Source organism: Aedes aegypti, chromosome 2 (genome assembly GCF_002204515.2).
Source record: "Aedes aegypti strain LVP_AGWG chromosome 2, AaegL5.0 Primary Assembly, whole genome shotgun sequence".
Lineage (NCBI taxonomy): Eukaryota > Metazoa > Arthropoda > Insecta > Diptera > Culicidae > Aedes > Aedes aegypti.
The window spans coordinates 93,344,034-93,357,736 of NC_035108.1; the positions used below are offsets into that span (position 1 = coordinate 93,344,034).

General features: G+C 39.0%; 1 protein-coding gene across 1 annotated transcript in view; it reads left to right on the forward strand.

Moving 5' to 3' along the window:
• Nucleotides 1-13,703, forward strand: part of LOC5572690 (pre-mRNA-processing-splicing factor 8) — a 39,640-nt gene that overhangs the window by 13,441 nt on the left and 12,496 nt on the right. Inside the window, exons 4-6 of the mRNA XM_001660460.2 lie at nt 5,173-6,034; nt 6,195-7,019; nt 7,096-7,288. Coding sequence (XP_001660510.1) covers nt 5,173-6,034; nt 6,195-7,019; nt 7,096-7,288 — 1,880 coding nt within the window. The remainder of the gene's footprint in view (nt 1-5,172; nt 6,035-6,194; nt 7,020-7,095; nt 7,289-13,703) is intronic.

A 13,703-nucleotide genomic window follows, 5' to 3' on the forward strand; every position in this document is an offset into this window, starting at 1 on the left:
AGGCCGAATCACAAAAGGCCGAATCACAAAAGGCCGAATGACAAAAGGCCGAATCACAAAAGGCCGAATCACAGAAGGCCGAATTAGAGTTACAAACCTAAATAATAAAGCTTGGATATGAAAAGAACAAGTCCATGCTTTGTTAAATGAAGTCATGTCAGTAACCAGTGCGCTATCCTCCATGCGGCGAAGCCGCATTGAGGATAGAGGTACCGAGGCGGCAGAAGGCCGCCGAAGTCTCCGATATCTGAAGGTTGTATATAGCATCTATTCGGTGTCATGCAAATAGCAAATCCAGGCGATTGCCCGGTATAATGCAAGCAGAGGATGTTTTTTCCATTTTTAGATCCGACGAGCGACAGCGAGTTCGGACAGCAAGCGTTTGCCCGGTATAATGCCAACAGTCTTTTACGCAACAAGCAGGAGAATGATTGCTGCGATAGGGTATAACAAGTGTTTAAGGTGATTATAGAACGAAGCCACACCTCAAATTTTCAAGTGCACAAGACTAGTGAACCAAATAGCGCTCCGCAAATTTTTTCCCATTTGTCACTATCAGCCAGCAAGCAATTTGATTGATTTTCAACGCGAACTCTTGTCGGATTCTCCAGTCTTGTGCACTTGAAAATTCAAAGTTTGGCTTCGTTTTATAATCACATTAAGTGATCATAAGAATACTAAGTTTACTAAGGATACAGTGCCTGTTCGATTTTAACTACAAACCGAGTCAAAACGGAATAAATACGGAAATCCATGTACACAAAAATGGATCATGGTCAGTCACAAATCCTGTCAATCTTTATGATTCTGTGGGCCTTCTTAAGGCTTACCATATTCAAAATAGGTAAATTTAATACGTCGATACAAGTTTTAATAAAAAACAACCATTAAATATTGGAACGGTTCAATTTAGGTAACATGAAAATTTTTGCATGTTGCCAAAATCGAACAGGCACTGTATACCCTTCCAGTTTTCGCCAGGTTTTTACACTTATGTTGTACAAAATACAACAGCACAACTACTTAAGCTCCAATTATAGGACTTTTTTTGGGTGTGTCCGCTAAGAATAGACCAGCTGACACACCCAAAAACCACTACCCATACTCAAGTAACACTACTACCATTCAGGTAGTAATGTTACTTGTGCATCTTGTGCCGCTTACCCTACTGTAAAAATGTCCATAATATTGTAGAAAAATGAGGCTTCCCCTAAACTTTATTTTAATATTTCGGCCTTTTGTGATTCGGCCTTATGTGATTCGGCCTCATGTGATTCGGCCTATTGTGATTCGGCCTTTTGTGATTCGGCCTTTTGTGATTCGGCCATTTGGGATTCGGCCTTTTGTGATTCGGCCTTCTGTGATTCGGTCTTTTGTGATTCGGCCTTTTGTGATTCGGCCTTCTGTGATTCGGCCTTTTGTATGATTCGGCCTTTTGTGATTCAGCCTTTTGTGGTAGACCCTTCAGTTCTATGGTAACACAGATCTGGAGAGCTGGACAGTCGCTCAGGCTAAGGGCTTGATCGATTTGTCACTCGCTGATGACTAATCCGTCAGGGTTTCGGTGTGAGTGGTTGGTTGGTTCTTTGGGTTTGTGCTCATGAAGGGTTGAGATTTGGCTTCAGTTCATCTTCACCTTAAATTGACTTCAAAGACCTTGGGAGACACAGGTAGTTTACTTGATTTTTTTGTAGGCATTTGGACGACAGGGTGGGTTTTGATTTCTGTAACTACAAATAACAATTAGGATATAATCTGACAATTAAAATTTTGTTTTAGGAATATCATACAAACGACATGATAGAGCTCAACAACGACATTCAACAACTGCTTTACTACTTGTTTCGCTACATGGATAGATCTTCTTCTTTTCTGGCGTTACGTCCCCACTGGGACAGAGCCTGCTTCTCAGCTTAGTGTTCTTATGAGCACTTCCACAGTTATTAACTGAGAGCTTACTATGCCAATGACCATTTTTGCATGCGTATATCGTGTGGCAGGTACGAAGATACTCTATGCCCTGGGAAGTCGAGAAAATTTCCAACCCGAAAAGATCCTCGACCGGTGGGATTCGAACCCACGACCCTCAGCTTGGTATTGCTGAATAGCTGCGCGTTTACCGCTACGGCTATCTGGGTCCCTAAAATGGATGGATGTTTTTAATTTAACATCATTCATGTCGCCATTCTAAGTTTATTTCTCAAACTTCTTTCATTTTATCAGCGGATTTTCTAAATATTGGTTTTTCCTTACATATTTTCTATTTGTTTAAAAATACTAGTTCAATGATAAATTACTTTGATCGTAGACTTTTAAATAGTCAATTGTTTGACCTACGGATTCACTACATTTTGCATTATTGTGTTAAGTCTATCCCTTTAACCTAACCCCCAGGCCAATCAAATTTTCCTTCTCCTGGCGTTTGCGTGGTCAGTATAGACTATTCAGCCATTATCCCTCCTATCATCGGCTTTGGATTGACTTGCGCTCTTATTGCCCCACCAAACGCTGCAAAATGAAAATGAAAGTATCGTCATGCGACAGCTTAATATGGTGGATTTTTTTATTCGTTGCCATATTCTTGGAATTTACTCATCAAGAATTCCACCAGGGGTCCCTTCTTCCTAAATTCTATCAGGAGTTTCACCAAGAATTTCACCCAAGATCCAGGAACTCCTCCAAGAGTATCTTTAGGAGTTTCATCAGGGATTTACCTGGAAATAACACCAGAGATTCCTCCAAGAATTCCGCCTGCGATTCTTCTAGAAATTTCAATCGAGATTCATCCTTAAATCTTTCCAGGATTCCCTCGAAGTTTTCTCCCGGAATTCCTTGAATGATTCCTCTAAAACTCTCTCCTGATATTCCTTCAGGAACTATTCCAGAGATGTTTTCAGGGAACCCTCGAGAAATGCCTCCAGGAATTCATCCAAAACTTTCTCTAGAAATTCCTCATTCTTCTAGGATCCTCCAGAATTTTCTCCAGAAAATGCATGCATTCATTTTGGAAAGGAGGCTTCAAAATAAAGATTTACACCAAAGAATTCTCCAGTCTCTTTCAGTCGTTCTTCCAAAAATAGCTCCAGGTATTTCTCGATTTTCTTTCGGTTTTCCCTCCTGGGACTTCTTCAGGAATCCTTCCAAAAATTTCCAGTCGATCCTGGCAGAGGTTCTGCCAGAAATGCTTCCAGTAGCTTCACTCAAGAATCTTCAGAATTACCTCCTTGGATTCCTCCAGGAATATCTTGAGATCCCTCAAAAAAATCAAATTGTATTTACTCAGAAATTACTCTAGATTACTCTCACTGCTCAACTTTCACCACCTAATTAAATTTCAATCTTGTCGCTCTCTTGCGACGCCTATCCACCTATTCATTTCCATCATTTGCTTCTATTGACTCCCTTTAGCTTTGAGTCGCATGACCGCTAAAGCCATAAAACAATTAAAATTAAACATAAAGAATCATACAATCTTGAACAAATTGTTTTGTTAGAACAGATCATTGCTACCGGTGGATAACTTGCTAGTTCATAACATCGTCATCATCTACTGACCATCAAGAAGTCAAGAAACAGGCATTTTTCGAAGGGTTTCTCCAGTTATACAAACAAAGATTGCTCGAAGGATTACTTTTAAAATTCTTCCATGGATAGCAAATGGTATTCTTCTAGGTTTTACCCAGGCATTTCTACATAGATTATTCCTTAAGGATTTTTGCCAGGAATTCCTCCAAAAATTTCTTCTGAGATTTTATTAAGAAAGCTCTGCAGATTCCATTTTTCCATTATTTTTTTTTTTAAGAGATGACGAATTCATGAAAATATTATTCAAAAATCTCTTGAATGATTCTTAATTTCTTAGATTTATTTTTTAGGAATACCTTCAGAAATTTCTCCAGGGGTTCTAATAGATATTTTATTTATAGTAAATTTTACCATCAATTGCTTCAAATTTATTTCTAAGAGAATGTCTCGAATCTCAAATATTTTCTTCAGGTTTCTAGAAATTTTCCCCAGATTTTCTAAACAATATTTCGAGGAACGATCTTTCTGAAGATTTTTCACAATCAGGGGAAATTTTCTCCAGTTTCTCATCATCTCCTCGATAGTTTTCCCCAAATATTTTTTTTTTCAGATATTTTTAAAGAGTTCTTTAAAAACCTCTAGAATTAGGGGATACGAGTAACTGACACTGAAGAAGACTGCAAGTGGTAGTCGAAATACGCGTATCTGTCAAAGATAAGCATTTAGGAGCGGAATTAAAAGGTACACGGTACTCTATCTACTTTAAAGTTTCTCTATTTGAGATTCTGCTCAGAGGATTGGAACATTCATTAAAGACCTCTAGAATTACTTTACTAATCCCTAGTCAGGTAAATTCAGCTTGAAATCATTTAGGATATTTTGAGAATCACTGTAGAGCCAGAACATAGAAGATATTACCGTTGAATCCTTCCTGAATTCCCTAGACGAACTCGTAGAAGAATTCTTGGAAAAATGAAAAATGAATTCTTTAGAAATCTCTGCAATATCCTTGGTTCAATTATTGGACTCTCTGGAACAATTTCCGAATCTACTAAGTAGCTGCTTGACAATTTCTAAAAAGAAACCTTGAAGGTGGAAAAAGGTACTACAAAATCATGATAGGTATTTGAGCTGTTATGCTCTACAAGCGAATGAAATTCTAAATAAAGTGTATACGAATGAAAATCAACTCAAAAATTATTTTTGAGAGCAATTCAAAGTCATCGTCTCTTTTCAATGTAACTTTCTCAATGCACAAAGAAGGTTAAAGAAATTCCCAAAGGTTTATATTTAAATAGGAAGTACATAACGCCACCGCTTACGAGGAATCGTACCGCTGTAGAACCAAGGTCATTCCATATTCCCGGTGGCAGAACAAATCCAAGTCGAATAAGAACCAACTTACTACAAAAACCGCAATTATGCCAATCAGCATAATATCACATTGTAAATTTATTGCTATGTTTAAATATTCACAACCCCCAAAAGTGTTCATCGACTGTGATCTGCATGTTGATTGCTTACCGAAGTGCAATGGAAGCAATCGTTGAGGATCACGAACATTTCGATATTGCCTCCCTATGTTGTTGTACGAACCCATCGCTATCTCCTTGTGTAATAGTTCTACGCTTGGTTTCTCCCTCACAGGTACCATACACCGAATGTGGTCTTCATCAAAACCGAAGATCCAGATCTGCCAGCGTTTTATTTTGATCCATTGATCAATCCGATCGCCCATCGCCATGCGGTCAAGTCAGCTGAACCCCTACCGGATGATGATGAGGAGTTTACACTGCCGGAGGAAGTTCAGCCTTTCCTCCAGGACACTCCTCTCTACACGGACAACACAGCGAACGGAATATCGCTCTTGTGGGCACCTCGACCTTTCAATATGCGCTCTGGACGCTGTCGACGAGCCATTGACATTCCACTGGTCAAGAACTGGTACAAGGAGCATTGCCCTCCCAATCATCCGGTCAAAGTACGCGTCAGCTACCAGAAGCTGCTCAAATACTACGTGCTCAATGCACTGAAACACCGTAAGCCAAAACCACAGAAGAAGCGCTACCTGTTCCGTTCGTTCAAGGCGACCAAGTTCTTCCAAACCACCACACTGGATTGGGTCGAAGCTGGTCTGCAAGTCTGCCGCCAAGGTTACAACATGCTGAACCTGTTGATTCATCGTAAAAATCTTAACTATCTCCATCTGGATTACAACTTCAACTTGAAGCCGGTGAAAACCCTCACCACCAAGGAGCGTAAAAAGTCCCGTTTCGGTAACGCGTTCCATCTGTGTCGGGAGATCTTGCGCCTCACCAAGTTGATCATCGATTCTCATGTGCAGTACCGGTTGAACAACGTGGATGCTTTCCAGCTGGCCGATGGGCTGCAGTACATCTTTGCCCACGTCGGCCAACTGACCGGAATGTACCGGTACAAGTACAAGCTGATGCGGCAGATCCGAATGTGCAAGGATTTGAAGCATCTGATCTACTATCGGTTCAATACGGTGAGTAGCGATATGATTGAAATATTTTACTGTCCCCAGAGAAACCTTCAGAAATTCTTACGCGATTATTCCTCAGAATCTGATTATTCAGGTAATCATATTCTGTGGAATTCTGAGGAATCAACAACTTTAAAACAAAGCTCTACCTTTTATTTTACAGGGTCCCGTTGGTAAAGGTCCCGGTTGCGGCTTCTGGGCTCCCGGATGGCGTGTCTGGCTGTTCTTCATGCGAGGTATCACCCCGCTGCTGGAGCGCTGGCTGGGTAATCTGCTTTCGCGTCAGTTCGAAGGTCGACACTCGAAGGGTGTTGCCAAGACGGTCACCAAGCAACGTGTCGAGTCGCACTTCGATTTGGAATTGCGTGCCTCGGTCATGCACGACATCGTTGACATGATGCCGGAGGGTATCAAGCAGAATAAGGCCAGAACTATATTGCAACATTTGTCGGAAGCGTGGCGCTGCTGGAAAGCTAACATCCCCTGGAAGGTTCCCGGCCTGCCAATCCCGATCGAGAACATGATTCTTCGATACGTCAAGATGAAGGCCGATTGGTGGACCAACACTGCTCATTACAATCGAGAGCGTATTCGTCGAGGTGCCACAGTCGACAAAACGGTTTGCAAAAAGAACCTCGGACGACTGACGCGTCTCTATTTGAAGGCCGAACAGGAACGGCAACACAATTACCTGAAGGATGGACCGTATATTTCCCCAGAGGAAGCCGTCGCTATCTACACAACGACGGTCCATTGGTTGGAGTCACGTCGCTTTGCCCCGATCCCGTTCCCTCCGCTGTCGTACAAGCATGACACCAAACTGCTGATTTTGGCGCTGGAGAGATTGAAGGAAGCTTACAGCGTCAAGTCTCGTTTGAATCAGAGCCAACGTGAAGAGCTGGGATTGATCGAACAGGCCTATGACAATCCCCATGAAGCCCTTTCCAGAATCAAGCGTCATCTGCTGACGCAGCGTGCATTCAAAGAGGTTCAGTTCAAAACACTTCTATTGATGTGCTGAGTATTATTGAACATTTGGTTTTATTTTATTGCTCTCTTTACAGACCGGAATCGAATTCATGGATTTGTACAGCCACCTGATCCCGGTGTACGATGTCGAACCGCTGGAGAAGATCACCGACGCCTATCTGGATCAGTACCTGTGGTACGAAGCGGACAAGCGACGACTGTTCCCACCGTGGATCAAACCGAGTGACACCGAACCGCCGCCGCTGTTGGTGTACAAATGGTGCCAAGGTGAGTTTCAATAGCATTTGTAGAATTTTCGACAGGTTTGATGGAAACCTGCTGCGGGTGTGTGCTTTGTGACAATGAGATTCGGTTCGATATCATCCCCTTGTTGCAAACCTCACGCTTGCGGTAGGTTCCACAACTGCTGAGAGGTGGCAGGTAGGGGCAATGGGGGCAATATGAACATACGGGGCAATATGAGCCACCCCAGTTTTGACCTCAAAAACATTGTTTTAATGTCTAGTGTCATTATGATCCGCTAAAGGATGCCTCAAATAGCCACCACAATAAAAACCGTAAGAATATTCGTTTGAACACTCAAGATATTTACAGAAATGTACAAATTTGTCATTCGTCATGAAAAGCTTATAATTTTGCCAGTTTTTAATTAAGCCTATAAGACAATTATATTTATAATTCTGGTAAACTTTATCAATCCATTGAAACTTCTGATCATAATGAACAGTTCGTGAGCAAAATTAGATTTGTTCGTAAACAAAATTATTGAAAAACAATATATTTTTTCAAGATGAAGGGGCGGGGCAAAATGAGCCACCTAGATTTAAGCAAAACAAACGATGTTTTGAACATAAAAATGCATTGCCTAAATATACCAGATTATTTTTTTACTGCATAGTCATCTTTATACACCATTCCAAGTGAAACACTTTGCTAGAAAATATGTTGAACCAAGTATCGCAATTTGGTACTAGTATAACATGGTTTGTTTACTATGTATTATGTATCTTTCAAAAATAAGCCGCTAGAATCAATAATTTCAAGCAAAGCTAATTCAATTTCCTTTCCAATAATGTACTCTTCACCACTAACTCTTCTCTATACTGTTTTAAATAAAAATCATTCGATTCAATTTGGTGGCTCATACTGCCCTGTAGGGTGGCTCATAATGCCCCATATGGTTGGTGACCACGTAGAAAAACATGGTTTTCCAAAAAGTTCCTGAAATAATTTTCAAGTTGATGTTAACATTAATTATCGACGTAACAAGGAAGATAACATTCTATAGTACAAGTCACTTGCATTTAAATTATATTTTTTGCTGTTTTTCTATGCATTCCATGACGTTTTCCTTAGGCGGCCCATATTGCCCCAATCACCCCTACATTATTTCGGATGAATGACGGAACTAGCTTGGGGAATCCCATAGCTTGAAGGTTACACTTTCATCGGGTCATGGTTTGTTTAGATTAACATTCCCTCCACAAAAAAACTTGGTTCAGTCAACGGAAGACGCCGCACAATACTCTGTACATTTGTAAACACAGTTATTGGGACCTTTCTTAACCGAGGTACCTTCATTAGCCAACAAGAATTGCTCAAGTACAGTGCATGGGCTGGTTTAAGTGGTTCAAGTTGAGAAAGTTCGAGCGCTCCCATATTGAAAAATAGTGGTTTAACAGTCTCTACATAAACTTTCAAGTATACATTTTTGCTGATCAATAGAAGCAAAATTAGTAATCTGTGCGGTAGTACTAAACGAATAGGGTAGATGTACCAATAGTGGAGGTACTAAGCACGATTGAACTTCATTTAACCACTTAAATTCAAGATGCGCAATTAATGTACATGTTAATGTTGTAACGGGAAGTAACGGTCATTGACTTAATGAGAAAAATGATTGCATCGCAGTAATCCACGGCATGTCAGTGAAAAATAATACCTCCACTATTGGTACACTGTTCCTTTAGTTGCGGTATATTTTTAATTTGTGTTCCTATAGTTGCGGTAACCGTGGTTTTCTTATGAGATCCTCCACTATAGGAACACTTTACCGCAACTATTGGTACAAGTGAGAAAAGTTTTAGCGGTTTTAGTGATATTTCAACAGTTTTAAAGCAATTTGAACGCTCTTTGCAACTATTCCGTGTATCAACAAGCCAATACGTCGATTGGCAGTGTCGGTTCTGTGACTAATGTAATAAAATCAGTGAAAACAGCACTACCGCAACTATAGGAACACCCACAACTAAGGGAACACTTACCCTATGGCATACATAAATGTACTAAACAATATGAACATATGTTTGCGAAAACAAATTTCAAACTTTGAGTGCTGTTTTCTTAATGCCTAATTTTCCCATATGAAACGGTTAAGGCCCAAACACAATGATAGCAAAACGGCAACGGAAAGCGGAACCGGTTCGCCAGCATGAACTATAACATGCTTGTCGATTCAATGTTGGTTCACTTTCATTCGTTGACAGCTCAGTTGAGATAGTGTGATTCTTGCTGGCAAACCGGTACCGCATTCCATTGCCGTTCCGCTATCATTGCGTTTGGGCCTTTATGCCTTTATAGCAAGTAAAGCTCTAAGTCATCAACTGTGAAAGTGTTAGTTGAACACTAATTCTAGCAGTGGATACTGGCTCAAAAGAAGACGATGGTGACTGAAACACTCTGACCTTCTTCGTGAACAACAAGCCTCACACGCTGTGTCGATCACGGAAAAATTGATCATCACGCAACAATGGACCACTGAAACAAGCGTTGCAGTAATGAAAACAATGAACAAGTTTTTAAATTTACTATTCCAACCAAGATCGAGCTATGATGGACGCTTTTTATTTGCGTTTTTTCCATCTCAATCCAACCGCATCGCTAGCCGAGCGGTAAGCGTTCGCGCTTGACAATCGCCAGATGCTCGGTTCGATTCTGGCCTGCTGCAAGTTTTTAACCATGATACAGTCATTTTTACTGTCGGAATGTTGCCATGGTAAAATTGAAAGCACAAACTGTTTGAAATAAATGCGAATTTAGTCTGCACAAACCAAGTGGCGTTGTGTATTTAATTTAACCCTCTGATATAGTATTTTAAACCGCAACGCTGTTCGCAGTGACTGGATACTAATTGAGACCCTAACGAAAAGCGGAAACACGAATGGCGAAACTTTAAAGGCAGAGACGTTCTTAGCAATGTGACATGCAGCGAACTGGACTTTCGAAATTGCCTTATGAACGACGGAACAATAGGGCGATATTCAAAACTGAAAAGGCAATATAGATGGCTCTTTTTCAGTGGTAGTAAAATCGATATCCTGAAGCAAAGAAAGCACCACAGAAGAGGAACGAAACACAAACAGTTATGTATTCACTTTACACTTGATTTGTAATCACTACTTTTTTGATCCAGTTTCCTAATTTCAAGTAATTTACGTTTTTCATTATTTTCCATACGTTTTGACAGTTCTCCGACTAGCATTCTTCCATGCGCTTGTGTTGAAAGTTTGAGAAATTTGAGAATCCAGCGTAGCGCGATCAGTGGGTGCAGCCTCCTGACACCGCCCATACAACCCCATTGGGAAATAACGAGCAAACATCTCTGGTTCCCACTGGGGAATGGTTCCCACTGACAACTCAATGTTTGTAAACAAATAGTCGTTTAAAGACTAACAATCGAGGAAGGCGAAATCTTTTTTGCCGGAAAAAATTATTTTCTCACAACAACAGTTATATTAGCACAAGCAAACGGTTGTAAACTATTAGTTTGCCGTACAGCAAGGGTATTAGAGTTGATATAGTTACCTTGGAACACATTTAAATATCTGAGAAAAAAATCTCTAATATGATTACGCCACTGTACGTTGTTGTTCTTGAGTTAGATACTGACCTCGAAACATGGCTGCCTAGCACCGGGCTGAGTGGGTGCAATACAAACAACAGTGTCGTCGCTCGGCGGCCAGTGAAAGAAACTGAATGTTCTGAAGGTTGTTGTCTGTACTTTTTACCGCTGGCGCCAACTGTTAGCGTTTAAGAACGAAATAAACAGTCGCTACCCTATTATTGCAATACGAGCGCTTTATGTATCGTTTTATACCACTGACAGACATGTGATACCAGTACAATGATTTTCATACCATGCTGTACGCGTACAGTGGGAGGGTGACACACGTATTTTGCTCTCGTACATTGTATTGCGTTTGACAGCTCTGACCTAAACAAACTGTAGTTCTGTTTATTTGAGATAAACAAGTCAGATTATTTTTCAAAATGCTACTCAGAAATATCAAGATACTGAATATCATTCAGGAAAATAATCTAAAATTACAAATGTTGCTGAAAAAGCGGAATAAAAGCAAAATAATGGCTATGCGCTTCAAAAGAAAATCAAATTTCTATGCTCAAATGGCAGCCTGTGGAGCACCAACAAAAACACGTAGAATTTGGTCAATGGTAAGTGTTTTTTATTATTTAAATTCATTCATCTGCAGCGATGATTGGCAATTTATTGATGTTCCAGGTTGAGAAATCGTCATATTGGGAGGTGGGAGTACCCAAATATGCCGGAGAGTGATAGAAAACGTCTTCGGTCATCTTAAAGCACGCTTCCGAAAGATTGGGTGTGGACTCGAAGTAGATGTTAACAATGTTAATCGGATCATAAAGGCATGCTGCATCCTGCATTACCTGTGCAACGATCGAAATGATAAGATTAACAAGTCATGGATTGCAGAACAGCTGTTAAGATTGGCTTTGACCAAATAAGAAATGAAATATTATTGTGATATCTTTCCAACCATAAAAAAACCCCATCGTATTGTTAGACAGAGTTGATTTTCTCATAAGCTCATTTATCACTTGAAAATATGATCATAGAGTAAGGTGCAAGGCTGGTAGCGAGTCACTTTTCAGTGACTTGGTCACTTTTTTGAAGCCAGTCACTTTAAAGTCTCTTTTTTAAAGCCATTTCAACTAAAGTCACTTTTTTCGTCAAAAAGTCACTTTTTTCAACTATTTTGAACTAAATTTTCGTGAGAAAATTATGAATCGGACTTTTTTAATCTAGGCTGTTTTAAGTTAGGCCATCGTTTTCTTGCGAAAAAAGCTTGGAAAAAAGTTAATCTTTCGTTGAATTTCACGTAATTTGTTATAGTATCTAAGCTATTATTAGTATTATTTTCATTTTTTTTTATTAACAACACTTTACCAAACATATGGCATTCGTGTCTGATAGTTATTATTATTAGTACGGTGTAAGTTCATTGTTATGAAACTAAAGGTATTCTTTTTTTAACATCTCGTGAATTCTCATTTAATAGGAATTTTTATATCTTGTGGTGGATAATTAGATGTTTATCTTCTATTTTTCAACACTACGTTTTAAAATATGCATCCTAATTATTCTCTTTGTCTTCAAAACTCGTTTTATTAAACAAACCATCCTGGTATAAAGCACATAGATTCCTTAAAATTTTACAAAATTTATAATATATGTATTTAACACTAAAACGCAAAACAAAAAAATAATTATTGAATATTCTATTTGAGAGTAAAAACTTATTATACTTCTTAGGATAGACTTTATTTGCAAACCAGACCTTTAAAAATGGCCGGATAGGTCTTAGCTAGAGTATACTCTAAGGTCGGTCGACCTTCCGCGTAAAAAAAAACGTGTTATTTAAAAAACGACGTAAAATTCGCGTTATTTGAATAAACGGCGTAAAAAACAAAACCATGTATTTTTCGACGTTTCATGACCATACAAATCATAACAGAACATTGTTTTATATGAAAAAAAAATGGCTCAGGCTTTTTAAGTCGTTTTTTTTATAACGATTGTTTTCTCACGCGTTAGAGGAATTTGTAGATTTCAGTGAATTGTTCATGAAATTATGCATGCTTTCTTCAAAGAAATGTGGGGTGTCGGATGCTCTTCTCGGTGCTTTCGTTTCACTTCGGCAGGAGGTTTTTTGAAAGCCACAGAGTTTATATTTGACAATAATATGCGCGGCATGAAAATATTTTTTATTGCATAGTTTACTGCAATTCGACTAACTATAACCCCCAATGTGAAGTGAATCATGAAAGTGTGATTGAAATATTAGAAGCTTAGTGCTACCTAAACAGCATAACTCAGAAGAACAGCCTGTTAAGCCTATCGTCTTTATGCTAAATGTTCATTCAACCAAAAGTACCTCCCATTAAACTTATTGGTGGAAAATTTCACTGTCTCTAAGACTTATGTCAACCATTTGTTCTTCCTTAGTCGGCGTTTGAAGAACGCGGTTTTATGCAGTACTTCAATCATATTCGATCTTCTATGATCATTTATTATATTGAAATATTGATCAATGCCCAAGTATTACATTTTCCGTAATCTTGATCTAGTTACACAAAATATTGGTTTTATTAGGTAAAATCGTTAAAGTATATAATTTTTCTAGACTGAATCCTGAAAGTTTTGGGATCTAGACAGTTTACAATGAATTCAATTCCTACGGTTTTAGGAAGGTCATTTTTTGGGCGTTTGGATGGAATTGTGAATTGAGAAAAATTTTAATTTTACAAAGGTTCCAAATTTTTATTAAAAATTACAAAATAAAATTCTTTGGTGATAAATGAGACAAATATTAAAAAAATAATAAAAAAATCTGCTTAATGAAGGATTATTTACGTAAATGTT